This window comes from Leptodactylus fuscus, chromosome 10, assembly GCF_031893055.1.
Source record: "Leptodactylus fuscus isolate aLepFus1 chromosome 10, aLepFus1.hap2, whole genome shotgun sequence".
NCBI lineage: Eukaryota > Metazoa > Chordata > Amphibia > Anura > Leptodactylidae > Leptodactylus > Leptodactylus fuscus.
The window spans coordinates 54,390,189-54,408,648 of record NC_134274.1 but is presented as its reverse complement, the minus strand read 5'-3'; the positions used below and the strand labels follow the sequence as shown (position 1 = coordinate 54,408,648).

The window sequence follows — 18,460 nt, the reverse complement described above, 5'->3', positions numbered from 1 at the left end:
GGGGCTCACATTGATGCTGCACTCACTTGAGTGGCCGCTAAATCTGGTAAACGAATAAGCCATTAAAGTTTGGTGTGACCAGAAAATGTTCCGATTGCAGATTGTGTAACCTCAGCTAAGCCATCTGCAATGTTTAAGCTTTATTCAGAAGTTGTTGAAGTCTATTTTCTGTTATTTATATGTTTTAAGTATTTGTAGAAGTTTATACTGCAATAAAATTTTTGTATTTCTCTTCAGAAGTTATATGTCATACTGGTTCATGTCTTCAAATGAAATATATTTTTAGGTTTTGACTCATTTCAGCAACTTATTATTTACATACTTGTCAATATGTTGTAATTTTCATAAAACTACAGTGTCTGGTGCAGCACGGGGTTGAGCATTATGAGCCAAGAATCCCCTCAATGAATACGAATGTCTTCCATATTCATAAGCTGCAGGCTACGCCACCAACCCACTGCTGACTGACAGCTTTGTCTACAAGCACATTAATAGGGGAAAAGCGTCTGGAGGAGCCAACAGGTCATATATACTGGGATTCCTGGCTCACTCTGTTCGTCTTGTGTACATGATAAAGTACAACTGCCACATGGCTCCCACCATGTAAACATTGATGGGAGCTGCTCTGTCCTGGAGCAGTTGATCTGCGGGGGACCCAGGTGTCAGAACTTTGCAGATCTAATATTTATGCCTTATCTTAAGGATAAGCCATCAATATTAGAAAGTGGGGAACCACTTTAATACTTGACCATAAGAGATGGTCATGGAAACTAGTAGCATTTAGGCAAGTTTTAGATTTCATTAACATTCCAGTACTTGCACCTCTTAACATAGTGTGTTGTGAGTCTAATTGATGAAATAGTCAGTTTGCACTGAGGTGAAGTTGACGGTGCGTTGATCCAAATATATATCCCATGTATGCTATCACCCTGGGACCCTAAAAGCGACCTATATAACTTTTTTTTAAAAAAAATTTTTTATAATATTGATGGCCTATCCTCAGATTAGGCCATCAATATCAGATTGGTGGGATCCAACTCTTGGTGCCATTGCTGATCAGCTGTGCGAAAGGACAATGTTGCACAGATGAGCACTGCAGCTGATTCATTGTTTATCTTGCCTTATATGTATCTAAATAGAATGAAGCTGCAATATTTTTTGCCCCATTATTCTGTAGACAGTGTGCATGCTGATGTGAATATTGATGAGGCCACAGCGCTGTCACAAGTGCTGCGGTAGTTCGCCACTGTTATGCTAAATTCCCTGGTGTTTTTGTTCTCAGTAGCTGCCCCAGTTGCAGAAATATCAGTTCAGTTAGTTCAACTACTGATATCGCTTTACTGTAAAATGGACAGTCACAGGGCAGTGGAAAACACCTCTTTGACAGTAGATCGTACAAGTGTAAAGTGGGTTTTCACTGCCCAGCAATCACCCTCTCACCAGCACAATGTAATTTGTAGTCAAACTAAGCACTAACATCTCAGAAAATACGGAAGGTACTGACAAAATATAAACATGGGGGGGATTCAGTGGAACAGCAGCTAACAAGTATGTAAACTTTTAACAAGTATATACTCTAAGGGTGCATTCACACTGAGTAAACGCTAGCTTATTTTGTAGAGTAAAATTACACTTGTAAATTTTTCTATCCCATTGACTTCAATGATATTTTTTTTACAAGTGTAAAAATTCGCCTGTAAAAAATACGCCTGTAAAAATACGCCTGTAAAATGTCATTGAAGTCAATGGGATAGCAAAATTTACAAGTGTAATTTTACTCTACAAAATAAGCTAGCGTTTACTCAGTGTGAATGCACCCTAAGGTTGGATTCTTCTTAGCCGTTTTTTTTTGTCTTAAACCAATGTCAACTGGCAGAATTATATTGAATGTCAGTGAATGGGGCCTATCCCCATGAATGTAATTTTTACGGTTCATGGCAACAAAGTCTAGCTATTGTCCTATTTTTTTTGACCATTTTCATGGCTCTCTCCATACACTGAAATGTATGGGGAATCCTTGAAAACGGGTGCAAAATGGTTGTCAAAAATTTACTTTTTTCACGGCCATTTTGCACCTCAGTCATGTACTGTATATCTAGCCCAGCTTTTTCTTTGTAATATTTTTTTACCTATTTTACTTGTTCTACTCGCTCTAGAAATGTTCTAAGTAGAGATGAGCGAGTACTGTTCGGATCAGCCGATCCGAACAGCACGCTCCATAGAAATGAATGGATGCACCTGGCACTTCCGCTTTGACGGCGGCCGGCCGCTTAACCCTCCGCGTGCCGGCTACGTCCATTCATTTCTATGCAAGCGTGCTGTTCGGATCGGCTGATCCGAACAGTACTCGCTCATCTCTAGTTCTAAGTATTGCCAAGGAGAGTCTGTCCCATATTTTGGATTCTTTCTGTGAAATCCTGCATGTTTCCATATTGAGAGATGTTCCTGTTTTTATTGAATGTTGCTGTGTATGGAGTACAGGGTGTGTAATGTGTAGTGAAATTGAGGATAGGGTAATGGAGAGAATCTCCTCTGTCATGTTATGACACTAAAGATAAGTTTTATAATGTTTGAGCTATAACTGCTTGAAGTGACCCCGCATCCTCCTTTTATCTACATCTTGCACAGCACCATACTTCTGTACACTGTAACATTCAATAAGAGACAGAAACCGCTCTCAAAAGAGAAGACTGGGGAAAAAGTAAAAAATGAAGGATTTACCAGAAAGGAGCCAAAATTTGTTAATAAAGTATATTAAAATATATTACCAATTCATCCTCATTGATAGAACATATGCAAGAACCATTTACATTACCTGGAGTGTTAGAGTTACCGTATATACTCGAGTATAAGCCGACCCGACTATAAGCCGAGACCTCTAATTTTACCACAAAAAAACTGGGAAAACTTATTGACTCGAGTATAATCCGAGGGGGGAAATCCACCATTGCAGATAAAAAGTCTGGTCATGTGCATTGCAGCTTAGTAACTCCATGGGCCCCGTAGTAATAACAGTTAACCCCATCATGTCCCTCACATTAACCCCTGTGTGCTTCACATAAGAGTTACTGATATGTGGGACATATGGAGGTAATGATTAGGTATCTTCATAATTAAGGTCCTTCATTAGTACCCTCATGTGTCTCACATATTAGTAACCCTTATATGGGGCACACAGGGGTTAATATGAGGGACGTGATGGGGTTAACTGTTATTAATGTGAGGCACATGGAGTTACTGAAACTAAATTAATAACCCGAAATGCCTGACGTTAATAGGCAGAGTAACTAAAGGAAGGTCCCTGTGTGTATGTCACTTTACTGTAGCTTCCTCTCCTCCATACAACAGACATCTTCCATAAGACACAATTAATCCACTCATCTGCAGGGTAGATGCTAAATCCTAGTGTGCTAAAGGACCTCTGATGACGTCATGACCATGTGATCGGACTCTGATGTGGGCGGAGCTACTAAGATTTAGTCTCAACTTTATCTGCAGATGTTACCAGTGGCTACAGGACCTTTGATGACATCACAGTCACGTGACCTCATGACAAGCACAGAGCAGTAGTACTAAAGGACCTCCCCCTCCCAGGTCCTTCCAGTGTTCTATGCTCCGTGGACCCTGACTCGAGTATAAGCCGAGGAGAGCTTTTTCAGCATGAAAAATGTGCTGAAAAAGTCGGCTTATACTCGAGTATATACGGTACTTACACAAGTCTCCAAGATCAACCCATCATTGGTTTCAGTCATTCTAGTTTGTCAATATATATATAAAGTAATGTGTATTGACCATTTTTATTAAATTGCAGTTTAATAATAGCATGCTGTATGCAATGTACAAAAATATCCATTTAGTATGTGCTTGTTTATTTTAAATAATGGTTATAAATTGATACTATGACAAAGTGGTCAGGTAAGTTATTTATTATAATTTTACATCAATTATCTTATGACAGGTCTCTATTTTCTTAGCTCTAATTTTTTCATTGTATTGTTTCATTTCCTAGTGCTAACATGCTTGTCAGCCCTAAATATTCGCTTTACTAGAATTTTATTTTTGTAGCTAAAATTTATACAGTAGTGGTTAATACAATAGGCGGCACATACAGTACTATGTGGAGGATAGTCGGTCAGTTTAGAGTTTCAGTAACAGAAAAAACACGAATATGAGTCCTAAATTCAGTTGAGAAGTAAAGCTATCTTATTATTCTTAAAATCTTTATATATTGTATATTTTTACATCCAGTAGCCATTTTGTGCACATTACAGTTGTAATTTTAAGCTGCCAATACAACTTGAATGAATGGCTTACAACAAATGCAGCTAAAGCTAAGGACTATATGGACAGCCGTACTGGGGTGATGCTGCCCCCTATAATTGGTCTACATAACAAGTCAGTCTCTACATACCTTGCTATACTCCTCTTGTGTGGAAGCTGCAGAATGTATCTACAGTAATGATTTGTATTTTTGCATAAGGTAATCAGAGACTTATCACTGACAATGCTGGCCGTGTGTGCGAATCGCTGCTTCCATTGCTCAGACATTGCTGTTTTTGTCAATATGCAAATAACTATGTAGTAAGTGACAATGACCTTGTTGCTCCAAACAGCTCATTAGCATATTGACCAAAACAGCAATATCTTTGCAACCAATGTGGTTCACTGTTTAAGACAAGTCACCCAAACCTATCTGGGGGCTGAATGATTCACCACTGTTATTTCAAGAATGCAAGTTTTTGTCATGTCAAGAACGGTCACCAGTACTTTTTAGCTGAACAGGTCATAGTGTTAGTATACACCTTTTAAGGGATTTTACAGGATTTAGATATTGGTGACCTTCCTTTATTACCGGTAATCAATATCGGAATGCTTACACTGTTCTAGTTTTGATAACTGTGTACCCTGATATTGACTGGCTAGTGGGTGTGTCAGGTGTCTGTCCCCCAGAAATTACATTAGATATTATTAGGACAGGTCATAATTATCAACGTGATTTATAATGACCCATACTGTTCATATATGTTGTTACATCCTTAAATAATTGAAGCCCCAGTCCTCTGCTGGTGTCTAGGTCACAGATGTATTGGTTATTACCTGTTTCAGCCATATCATGGTCCCCAAGTCATTTGATATAAGGTGGATTTCGTCCTCCCAGGTCGCTCTGCCTTATCCTCCACCACAGGTAATTTCTTATGCAGTGGGTTCTGGCTTTAGTATAGTCAACCAGTTCCCATAACTGAGGTAATTAATTACCTTTGAGAAAGGAAAAGTGAGGAGTGGGTGGAGCAAAACAAAAGGCTGAATGCTACTTCAGATCACATGACCTGGGGTTGTGACATGGCCAGATCCCTCATGTCCATCCTTTGAAATAAATTACCCATCCCAACACCTTTAAGACCCCCATATGCTTTGGAGAAAAGTTGTGAGGTGGATGGATGACACCTGGCTTTCCATCTGATATTAGGGGAACCTCAAAGTGAGCATGTTGAGTTTATCAGTAGCAAACATTAAGAGGTGAGCAGTAAGGTTATGTAAAAAAACAAACAAACAAGAAGCCATGCACAGGAAGACACTGCATTGTTTTTAATTTAAAGAGGAGGGGTTTCTCCACTGACTCCACCGCAGTTGGAATTATTATTTTATTGTTTAGCATCTACCATGCTGAAGTTAGTTTCAGTATCCAAAATCCTGCTCCTAGGCTGGCTCCTGGAATACAGCAGAGAGCCCAGGGCTGCCAATCTTATAACCTATTCAGCATGTTGTGAGCTGAAACTAACACTTAGACTGCTCAGGAAAGTTGGCGCCTAGAGAAAAAATTCTGTGTCAGTATCTGGAGCAGCACCTACTGAAGGATGGAAAAGTAAAGGTCCTCTGTATGAAAGCAGATGTGTACTTTATTATTAGATGTAAGCTAATATTTCATATCCCTAATAAGAAGGCTCCAGATAGAACTATATTTAACCACAACACTGGACAGACAGTTACTGGACGGCAGATTAGGAAATATTTTTCTTTGTGCCTAGTGTAGAGGTAAAGGCTAAATACAATCTTAGGAAACAACATTAAGTGAAGTTCAAAGAATTCTGTGAGCCATTCATGTGTGGATAGATGGCGTTACTATTTCTGTAAGATGGTTCTGTGATGTTCCTGGGCTTATACTCAGATTCCCAGCTTTCCTTGTCATCTTTCGCCAACTGGCCTAGGTTGCTCGGATGAATTTCTTCCCAGCCTGATTGTTTCTCCTTTAAAAAAAATTTTTATAAAATATACTCTATATCAATACAAAAAAATACAAAATACAAAAAAAGGTTTTCTTCATTAAATTAAACTTGGTATAAAAAAAAATGTAATGGCATGTCTAGTGAATAACAAAAGCATCAAAAGAGTGTGACATTGAGAGGTGGCGCCCTCTGTCAGTTATTTTACAGCTCATATTAAAATCATGTGATGCCTGTGGGTTTTCCATTAGTTTACACTGAAAATAAAGTAAAATTAAGTTAAGGCACCGATTCACAAAGTTTTCCCTTTGTGAATCGGTGCCTACCTTACTAAGAGACAATTTACAAATTGGCTCTTTGGAACAATGAGGGCATTGTTCTTCCAAAGGGCTCGTTTCAATATTGACAAAAGCGTCAATAGCTCAGTAATGGAGGCACCGATTCACAAGGGAAAAGCACTGCAGGATATAGGGGACTCTAATCTATTTATCTGCAGGGATGGCTTGGTATGATGGGACCTGGTGACATTTTCACTGTTAAGTATGGGGAAAGGACATATAAATGTCGTCGGGAGCCCCCTGCATTAGAAACTACTCTATGAGCCAAAATAGAGAAATGATCTGTCAGTCCCTCCTGCCCATGCTTTATGTGGTCAGCCATCCATTATAACTTAGCAGTACATCACTTGAGCTAAGCCATTATAACTGGCGATACAATTTTCCACCTCCGAGCAGGTGTGTTTGTAGGAGCTTCGACATAAATGACCAGAATACTCACTTTGGCTATATTGTTTGGCAGATTATCCATCAGGTTTGACTGCTTTATCTTGTTTGTTTCCATAGTCTCCAATTTCATTTCCACAGTTTCTACTTTTCTCATTATTCGATTAATAGACATTTCAAGTTGCTGTAGTCTTCTCTGAAATCTGGAATAAAAGTGGAACATGTTTTACTGCCGAATAAAAGAACCACTTGATATAAGGTTTTTTTGCTGGTTTGTTTCAAATGACCCATTTCTATGGACTTTAGGAGCAGGTGTGTGTATGTGTATTTGTGTGTGGGTGTGTATGAAGGCACCTATGTGGTCTTCATCTGAACATTGCCCCTGACAGGCATCAGAAGGGAACATGATGTCATTAGAGATGAACGAGTAATTACCGTATTTTTCGGACTATAAGACGCACCTAGGTTTTAGAGGAGGAAAATAGGGGAAAAAAATTTTGAAGCAAAAAATGGTAAAATATTTAATATATGGAAGTTGTAGTTTTGCAACAGCTGCAAGGCCACATTGACAGGTGACCCTGCAGCTGTACGGGGACGCATACAGTGTTTGTTTTTTTTTTGTGGGGCCAGATGTACTTTTTAGTTATACCATTTTGGGGAATATCTATTGCTTAGATCACCTTGTATTGAAAAAAAAAACCCGGCGGTTTAGCACTTGTGATTTTGACATTCACCGTACAGTAAAACTATTAGTAGACCGGGCATTTTCGGACACAGGGATACCTAATGTGTATGTGTTTGACATATGATTTTCTACTTTTATATTTATTCTAGGGAAAGGAGGTGATTTAGAACTTTTATTTATTTCATTTTTTTATTATATATTTTTAAAGCTTTTTTTTTTTTTACTATTTTATTCCTCCCCGGGGGCTTGAACCTGCAGTCACTTGATTGCAAGTCCCATAGACGGCAATACAACTGTATTGCCGTCTATGGGACGGCCCCTCCCGCTGCTGGCTTCATGCAGGGCAGGGCAGCCATGTCTCAGGCCCCGGCACCTGTGCCGGCGTCTATCCCTCGCCGGCATCCGCCTCTCTATTACAGCGGATGCCGGGCGGCCACATTCGGACTATAAGACGCACCCTTCTTTTCCCCAAAAATTTTGCGTCTTATAGTCCGAAAAATACGGTAAATATTCGTTTTGAGTAGCCCTCTCAATATTCGACTATTCGACCGAATATCGAATCCCATTATAGTCTATGGGGAAAAAATGCTCGTTTCAGGGGAACCACAATTCAAGTAAGGAGAGTCACCAAGTCCACTATGACGCCCCAAGGAAATAATGAGCCTTTAACCAGCAGTGTTTTTGGCCCTTGTAGTGAACTGAACCTTTAAACAGCAGTGTTTTTGGCCCTTGGGGTGAACTGAGCCTTTAACCAGCAGTGTTTTTGGCCCTTTGGGTGAGTTGAGCCTTTAAAAAGCAGAGATTTAGTTTGTGGCCCTTGGCGTGAACTGAGCCTTGCACCAGCAGTGTTTTACTTTTTGGCCTCTGGGGTGAGTAGAGCCTTGCACCAGCAGTGTTATACTTTTTCGCCCTTGGGGTGAGCTGAGCCTTGTAGCAGCAGAGTTTTAGTTTATGGCCCTTTGGGTGAATTGAGCCTTTAAACAGCAGAGTTTTAGTTTTTGGCTCTTGGGGTGAATTGAGGATTGTAGGAGCCTAATATTATGCTCTATGGATGAATAGAGCCTTTTCGGAGCATAATATTAGGCCCTTGAGGTGAGCCTTAATGATGCCACCTGCGCTGAAGACCCTTTCTGATAGAACGCTGACGGCAGGGCAGGACAGCACCTCCAAGGCGTAAAGCACAAGCTCCAGTCACAAGTCCAACTTTGACACTCAATAAGTTTAGGGTGCAGAGGGATCGGAGAGGACAGGGCTGTGGTTGGCCAGGTATTCCTGCAACATGCGCCTCTACTTGTCCCTCCTGGTAGTTTGGCGAGGGGGTGCCATTAAGGTGTCCCACACCTTGGAGATTGTGCCCCTGGTGGGTGTGGACCGGATGGCAGTTGTTAGCCTGTTGGAGGAACTGTCCTCTCTGCTGCCAACAAGAGTTGATGGAAACATTTCCATCATATTTTGCACAAGTTGCTTGTGGCAATCATAAATGCGATTGTCCCTCCCCTCTACCGGAATGAAAGATGATATGTTATTTTTATACCGGGGGTCGAGGATTGCAAAAATCAAGTATTGGTTGCTCTCCAGGATTTTGACAATGCGTTTGTCACTGGAAAAGCAGCCCAACATGATGTCAGCCATGTGTGTCAGGGTATTAGTTGTCATGACTTCACTGCCCCCACCGGAAGGGTCACTGTCCATTTCCTCCTCTTTGTCCTCCCCTCGCTACATCTGTGCTGAAGTCATGGGACGCACTGCACTTTCCCGCTGACCTCATGTGTGACAATGATTTCATCTGACACTTCATCCTCCTTCTCTTCCTCCATCATTACAGGCTGAGAAGCTGACAGGAGTGTGCACTGACTATCCTGCTGGGATGGGTCTGCTCCCATCCCCGACTCTTCAGCGTGCAATGCGTTATAATTGATGGTGATGAGGGATTCTCTCATCACACATAGGAGCAGGATGGTTAAGCTCACTAGTGCGTCGTCACAGCTGACCCTCTTGGTGGACTCCTCAAAGACGCATAAGATCTCGCATAAGTCTGCCATCCATGGCCACTCATGGTGCAAAAACTGCAGGAGTTGACTTTGAGGAACCCTTGGGTTTTGGAGATGGTACTCCATCAAGGGTCTCTGCTGCTCATACACCCTGCTCAACATGTCGTACGTCGAGTTCCAGCGTGTGGGGACGTCACACAACAGCCAGTGTTTGGGCAGATGTAGGTGTTGCTGGAGGCTTCGGAGGCTAGCAGCGGCTACTGTCGACTTACGAAAGTGGGCGCACAAGGGCCACACTTTCACCAGTAGCTCATGAACGTTGGGGTACCTTTTAAAATCCGTTGCACCACTAAGTTGAAAACGTGGGCCAGGCATGGAACGTGTTAGAGGCTGGCAAGCTCCAGAGCCGCTACCAGGTTCCGGCTGTTATCACACACGACCATGCCTGGGCCCAGGTGCAGCGGTGCAAACCACATTGCCATCTCATCGAGGATGACATCCTTCACCTCCGACGCAGTGTGCTGTCTGTCCCCCAAGCTGACTATCCTGCTGATGTCTCCCCGTGCCAGTGCTGCAGCGTTGCCAGCTCGCAGCTGGCGTTGATGTTACGGCCGAGGAGGGTGGTTCAGAACCCCTGCCACGAATCTTGGGCGGGGAGAGGAGGTAGGCAACCCCACTTTGCGACCTGGTCCCAGCCTCCACTATATTCCCCCAGTGTGCCGTGAGTGATATGTGGCGTCCCTGTCTGCTTGCACTTGTCCACACGTCGGTGGTCAACTGGACCTTAGTGCAAAGTGCGGAACTAAGGGGACGCCTAATGTTACGCGACACGTACTGGTGCAAGGCGGGGGCGGCACACCTGGAAAAGTAGTGAAGGCTAGGGACGGCATAGCGAGGTGCCGCAACTGCCATTAGGTCACAGAAGGCCTGAGTCTCCACAAGCCTGAACAGGAACATCTCCAGGGCCAGCAGTTTGGAAATGTGCCCGTTTAAGGCTTGGGCATGTGGGTGGGTTGTGCTATACTTTTGCCTGTGCTGAAACGCCTGGGAGATGGTGGGTTGCTGGGAAGAGGCACATGATGGTGTAGGAGAAGGAGCGGAGGCAGGAAAAGGGGAGGATGAGGGTGAAGTGACAGAGGCAGATGTGGAGGTGTCCTGGCTGGTGGTCTGGACTGCAGCAACAGCACCGGACACAGTGGAAGAGGCAGTGGTGGCAACGTCGAACGACGATTGTCCTGCATTTGCTCTCTACCACTGGGCCCAGTGCTTGCCTTCCAAATGACGGCGCATGCCTGAGGTGGTAAGGTTGCTCTTTTCAGAGCCCCTACTCAGTTTGGAGTTGCACGGTGTGCAAACTGCACTAAATTTGTCCACCGCGCATACATTGAAAAATCTCCACACCATGGAGGAATGTGGCCTCGATGGGAGAGTTTTTTTCGAGTGGCTAGGACAGGGAACATCTTGGGCTTTGCTGGGTCTTCTGTGAAGCAGCTGTCCTCTGTCTCTGGACGTGTCTCTGCCTGTAGCCACCTTTTTTTGTGCTGCGTTTGCATTCGCCTCGTCGTCCACCACCTCCTCTTCCAATTCCTCAATCTGCTCCTCCTCCTGCACACCGCACATGACAACAGCCTGCCCTGATGGCAACTGTGTCTCGTCATCATCACAAAATCGCCAGGAGATGGCGGATGCTCCAGTGTTTGGGCATCAAGACACACAAAGTCATCTGTTAGCTCCTGGGATTCGCAAAGTGGTGGGACAGAGTGAAGGACAGTAAAAGGACCCAAAAACAGCTCCTGGGAGGGGGCAAAGGTGGGATGACTCTGCTGGGAAGATTGTGCATGTTGGGAGGAAGGAGGGGCAGACTCTTGGCTAGGAAGACGACTAGAAGTAGTGGCTGACTGGCTGGTGGAAAAGTTGCTGGAAGCATTATCCGCTAGCCACTGCAACACCTGCTCCTGGTGCTCAGGCCTGGTCAATCTTGTACCCTGCACCCTGCTTAATGTAGCCATCAAGCCAGGGATTGTGGAGAAGCGTGATTCTGACTGTCCCTCACCAGTAGCCATTGGATGCGCTGTAGCTTGACCGCAACCTTGCTCCCCAGCTGCATTTCCACACCCCCGGCCTTGTCCCCTTCCACATCCCTTTGCACTAGCCTTGCGCATTTAGAGATGTATACAAATGTTTTTTGTTTTTTTTATGTGTGAGTTGACAAATGATGAATTGTATACAAATTTTTTTTTTTTGTATACACAGAGGATAGATATATTGGGCCTATACACTCACCGGCCACTTTATTAGGTACACCATGCTAGTAACGGGTTGGACCCCCTTTTGCCTTCAGAACTGCCTCAATTCTTCGTGGCATAGATTCAACAAGGTGCTGGAAGCATTCCTCAGAGATTTTGGTCCATATTGACATGATGGCATCACACAGTTGCCGCAGATTTGTCAGCTGCACATCCATGATGCGAATCTCCCGTTCCACGACATCCCAAAGATGCTCTATTGGATTGAGATCTGGTGACTGTGGAGGCCATTGGAGTACAGTGAACTCATTGTCATGTTCAAGAAACCAGTCTGAGATGATTCCAGCTTTATGACATGGCGCATTATCCTGCTGAAAGTAGCCATCAGATGTTGGGTACATTGTGGTCATAAAGGGATGGACATGGTCAGCAACAATACTCAGGTAGGCTTTGGCGTTGCAACGATGCTAAATTGGTACCAAGGGGCCCAAAGAGTGCCAAGAAAATATTCCCCACACCATGACACCACCACCACCAGCCTGAACCGTTGATACAAGGCAGGATGGATCCATGCTTTCATGTTGCTGACGCCAAATTCTGACCCTACCATCCGAATGTCGCAGCAGAAATCGAGACTCATCAGACCAGGCAACGTTTTTCCAATCTTCAATTGTCCAATTTCGATGAGCTTGTGCAAATTGTAGCCTCAGTTTCCTGTTCTTAGCTGAAAGGAGTGGCACCCGCTGTGGTCTTCTGCTGCTGTAGTCCATCTGCCTCAAAGTTCGACGTACTGTGCGTTCAGAGATGCTCTTCTGGCTACCTTGGTTGTAACGGGTGGCTATTTGAGTCACTGTTGCCTTTCTATCAGCTCGAACCAGTCTGGCCATTCTCCTCTGACCTCTGGCATCAACAACGCATTTCCGCCCACAGAACTGCCGCTCACTGGATGTTTTTTCTTTTTCGGACCATTCTCTGTAAACCCTAGAGATGGTTGTGCGTGAAAATCCCAGTAGATCAGCAGTTTCTGAAATACTCAGACCAGCCCTTCTGGCACCAACAACCATGCCACGTTCAAAGGCACTCAAATCACCTTTCTTCCCCATACTGATGCTCGGTTTGAACTGCAGGAGATTGTCTTGACCATGTCTACATGCGTAAATGCATTGAGTTGCCGCCATGTGATTGGCTGATTAGAAATTAAGTGTTAACGAGCAGTTGGACAGGTGTACCTAATAAAGTGGCCGGTGAGTGTATACTGCTGTATATACTAGTATGACAGTATACAGGAATGAGTGAGTGAGTTGACAAACTGATGGACTGTATACAAATTTATTTTTTTTGTATACACAGAAGGTTATTGAGCATATATACTGCCGTGTATACCGGATAACAGTATACAGCTTTTGTATTACCCCTATGGGACAGGTATACAGAGTATACCACTGGTGGAGAATTTGAGCCCTAAAAAGGGCTTTTGTGAAATCTTATGAGCTTAGTGTATATACTAGTGGTGTATATACACTGGTGAAGTAGTTTATCTCTTAAAAGAGCTGTTGGTTTTAATTTTTCCTTCCTTTCCAAACCTAAATCCTCTCTCGCCCTCAGCACAAAGTCTCTCCCTATCTAACTCCAAACCGCAAGTGACACAAATATGGCTGACACTATTCTTATGAATCGGAGGTCACCTGAATTCGCCAGCCAATGACTTTTTCCCATTTTTTTTCCGATGCCTACGTTTTACTGCTTTCTGTCCCACCTCCCCTGCACAGTTATTGGTGCAAAAAAAGCACCAGGGAAGGTGGAAGGGCATATGAATGTTTACTGCGTGGTATTTGATTGGAATCGAATATTTCAAATACCTTAATATTCGATCGAATACCTACTCGATCGAAAGGTATTCACTCATCTCAAGATGTCATCAGAATCTGGCAGTGATGCAGGTATTGGGCCTACAATTTCAAGCCATTATTACACAGAACAGGAGAAGGATATTCACGTTAGTTTGTATGTTTTCCTGAAGATTATAGGAGCTTTTGATATTTTTCCTTGTATCATAGCACTTAAATATGTACTTATTTTTTTTACATAATTTAGCACTGTATGGCAAAGGCAATGAACTTTGTACTACTATTTATCACGTAAAATGCTCTTTTCCCCTTCTCAGAGCCTTTTCCCTAGACTTGGCTACTGTACTGTCCTTAAATGTTCAGAATCTCTGCACTTATTAAAAAACCACCACAATGGAGGCAAAAAGTAATGAGAGGTTCTCTTTTGGACAGGTATTTACATCCATTCTTGGTTCTTGTAACATTGTTTTTTTTTTTTTGTTTTTTTTTTTACAAAATCTCTGGTCTCCATATTAGATACCAGTTTATTTTTTGTGCAAACGTGTTTGACAGCTATGTGTCTATTTTATATATAGCCTGCCTTTTTCTGCTATACCTTCTATATCATCCATGAAACTTACATTCAAAAATAAGAAGCAAGAAATGTCCCTGAAAGTAAATTAAAAAAAAACCAAAACAAAAAACATTCACTCGGCCGTGCAGGGTACTGTGCTGTGACAGACTGAGTAAAATGCTCTGTTTGTTTTTCGGGGCCGATGTATATTTATTTTTACGGATCCCTCATAAATGAGTCTAATGATTTTAGATATGTCAAGCTCTGTATTTTCTCAGATCAGACATATGCGCTATTACATAAAAGGTCACATGACTAGAGCCAATGGGGCTAAGGCTGTCCATATAGTACATATCCCTAAAACCCTGTCGTGTGAATAATCGCTTGAACAAACTGGATTTTACTTCTGATGCATATCGCATAGCCTACAAATCATTGTTGTTGGAACAAAGTGAAAAATTCACTTTAGACAGTCTTCTCAATTTTCCTGTTTATTTGCTCCTGTATGTCTGTATTGCAGTTTCTATGCGCTGTGTACCGAGACCAATGTACATACCACACCCATGCATGCTGATATGTTGACATATGTATACACTCCATCTCCTTAGCATAAGCAAGGTTCTGGAGATTGATGCTAGGGGAAGTTGTGCACATTGTGCTTAGTTATCTCAGGCTATGTTCACATTTACAGAGAAGTCCATCCCAATGTCCACCAGAGGACAAAAAAATGCTGCACGGACAATTTTTTTTGTCTCCCGGTTTCAGTTCTAAAATACAGACACCATGATAGTAAATGGGGTTCATGGGTTTCTTTATGTAACCATATTAGTGGCAGTCCACTTGTCCATTGTTTTGGTCACCCAAGGACGGCCCTATGCCAGTGTGAAATTAGCCTAAGTGTTGGGCCAATCATCAGTCTTTTACTTTATGCCATTTCTACGATCAGTTGCAATTGATTATTGATCCGGATGGAAGGGATATGTAAGCAAATGTTTGGTTTGTCACCTTGGGTGAACCCAAAACCTTAATAAATCTTCGTACACTGTAAATTCTTCTTGTGACACCCAGCTTGGCTTAGTGGACAGGTCATTCCTCAAGTCTGATAGGTTCACCACTGTGTCCAAGTCAGTGTTCCCATGTGATCTTCCCAAATTCTCAATTTCAGCATTCAGAGCCAGCTGTAAGAAATTATACAGTAATGTTGTATTAGATCAATGAAACAACATAAAAGGCAGGAAATTGTTAACTATATATACAGTAACATGGGTAAAGGAAACATGGCTACAAGTTCATGGACTGTCTCTAGACTCTCTTTGATCCTCTTGGGAGAAAAGGAAGTGGTGAAGCTCCTGGAGGGATCCTTAAGGTATGATCCCACTTTGCTGCACATGTTTTAGCATGTAGTAATTTCTACAAAGGGTATTTTAAAGGGAATTTCCAATGAATAACCATATTTAAATTTGTAGACAAAAGTTAAACATTTTTACAAATTTATTTTAAAAATTTAGCAGAATTTTAAAGATTTTCTCTTTGGGATGACAGTCTTTTGTCTTCATAGATTACCAATGGGTACGACCATCAATACTTTTCTATGTTCTGGCAGAAACCCAGCCATGCTTTCCTTGTTATGGAAAGGTTATCAGACAAGGGCACTACATGCACCAGATAATAAAGCGGCCATAATAAGGAAATCAGTACTAAGTTTCTGACAAATGCTAGACCAAACAGAGTTCACGGTTGTCTCTACTGGGAACCGATCAAGAAAACAGGCTGTCACCACTAAGATGGTTAGAGGAAATATTTAAAACTCTACAAATTGTTTAACTATCTTTGCAAAAACTTTAAGATTTAATTGTCTACAAATTTTAATATGTTTATATTCACAGGGAAACCCTTTTTAACTTTTATCAAAGACCCATTGTTTACATACTCTGTTTCTCTCCAGGATATCTCTCATCCTACTCTGTTCATCTTCATCCAGAATCCGGTTACCATCCTGGTCAAATCTGGAAAAGGCAGCTGTAATTTCATGATCATCATGGCCCATCCTATAAAACAGTAGGACCAAGTTTAAAAGATTAACACACTAATTTATTTATTTTTTTCGTTGTGTTCTTTGCTAAATTTGATTTCTTTTTATTTTATTTGTTTTGTTTTTTTGTTTCATTCTTTTGTTTAACTGTCTATGCAAAAGTTCCAATATCTGCAAAGCTGCTCTCATTCCTGTCATAGTTCATAGCATCAGGACGCATTCTCATATTTATCCCACATAACACACAAAATATATAAACATAGGGCATGCAATGGGGGAGACTAATGATAAACTGATTGTTCTTTTGCCAACAAAAAGGCAAGACTACCACAATAAATTATTAAAAATCTGTCCAAACTTTATTAACAAAAATGTTAAAGCACGGATGTCCAATAGAAAAAGGAAAAGAAGGAAAAAAACGCATGCAAATGGACCAGCATTCAGGTAAGTATGGTATATAATGACACAACAATAGGGGCAATATAAATGCAATGACTGGTATTTTAAATGTAGAAAGCCACTACCATAATGTTGCCACGAACGTGGCTAAACTATAGTAAGAAATCTGTTAAAGTAATGAAGATGCAAATTGACACCCTATAGTAACACAATACCAAGAATTTGAAATGCCATAACTTTACCATGTATTGCATGGGAAGAGCTCTTTGCTAGATTACTTACTATAGTTCAGCCATGTTCATGGCAACAATATGGTAGTGGCTTTCTACATTTCCTTCGCACATTTATCCGATAGCCACAACCGTGGTGCCACATCGATTTAGAGGGCAAGTGGCCGGATGTCATCTTTTGACTAAATTGGCTTCCTTAGGATGCTGAGGAACTTGAAACGAATGGTGGAGCAGGATCTGATGCCTTGCGAAGCAATACTGAACACCACAGGCGATATTGTCAGCCAGTGGATCTCACCATGTACTCCTAGCCAAAGGCATATGGTGATAGTAAAAATATATACCGGTATATATTCCTTGTTTCCTTTGCACGAATTGTTTTAGCAAAATAATTTAGAATATTCAATTTAAACTAAATTTAAATAAGTATCTTTCTACTTATTGCTGTTCTATAAAATAACTCTGTACATATATTGGGTGTCTTCATCTAGCCATTTCCTATTTTGGTAATGTGATTTTACTACTTACTCTTTTAGGCTGGTTTTGAACTCTTCAAATGACATTTCTTTAGAGCCATTTTGCAAGGCTTTCTGGACATCAGATATGCGCTCCTTTTTCAGCTTAAGCTTCATTAATGTCTTCCTGTAACCCTAAAAATATTGTAAATGACAATTGTATCTATATACCGTGTGTGTGTGTGTGTGTATATATGTGTATATATATATATATATATATATATATATATATATATATATATATATATGTATGTATGTATCTAATATGATCAGGACAACAACACTTATGTTGCTTACAAACAAAGTTGTATTGTGAATTTAGAACCATTTTTAGAAGCTGCTTTATTAAAGGGGCTTTGTCATTACAGACACTTATCCCCTATCCACTGGCTGATGAGTTATAATGAATATGTTGGGCTGAAGTGTTCCCATTCTGTTTCACCCACATGTGGTGCATGAAAAAGCCTTGCTCCAAATGTGGGTAACAATACCATCCTTGTATGCCACAAAACTGAAGTAGTAGGATCGATAAATTCTACCCCATTTAACCTAGTAAATTTGTCACAGTCAAGAGAAATGTAAGGTACCCCCAAATATAATTTCCTTTTGGTTGGTACCCATAAATCAATGTCTGACACTAGCCATACCTGCTTTAAGATGTCCGAAAACTGCAGCTCATTTTTCTGATTAGAAAGCTCTTCTTTTACTTCTGAATATGTGTCATTGATGATGGCCAAAAACATGTTCTAAATAGGAAAATATATCAATGAATCTATTCTTTAAGGCTAAATAACAAATACAGATAATATGGAAGCAACTCGCAAGACCTCTATAATGTCATGGGGAAAGGCATATAAATATTATCTATACCAATAAGCTAAAATAAACTGCTATGTACAGATCATAAATTCTTTCATCATATTTTCTTTATTTTCACTTGGATAAAGATGACTACTTATTAGGACTGTTCGAGCCATGTGTAATAAAGTTGTATGTACTGTATTGCTCTAAAAGAGTTT

At 41.4% G+C, this 18,460-nt stretch overlaps 1 protein-coding gene across 1 annotated transcript in view; it reads right to left on the bottom strand.

Annotated features, from left to right (window-relative positions):
* Positions 1-6,065: 6,065 nt before the first annotated feature.
* Positions 6,066-18,460, bottom strand: part of PKD2L1 (polycystin 2 like 1, transient receptor potential cation channel) — a 50,790-nt gene continuing 38,395 nt past the window's right edge. The window contains exons 10-15 of the mRNA XM_075258179.1: positions 18,089-18,187; positions 17,455-17,576; positions 16,196-16,313; positions 15,307-15,443; positions 6,999-7,146; positions 6,066-6,245 (exon numbers count right to left, since the gene is read on the bottom strand). Coding sequence (XP_075114280.1) covers positions 6,066-6,245; positions 6,999-7,146; positions 15,307-15,443; positions 16,196-16,313; positions 17,455-17,576; positions 18,089-18,187 — 804 coding nt within the window. The remainder of the gene's footprint in view (positions 6,246-6,998; positions 7,147-15,306; positions 15,444-16,195; positions 16,314-17,454; positions 17,577-18,088; positions 18,188-18,460) is intronic.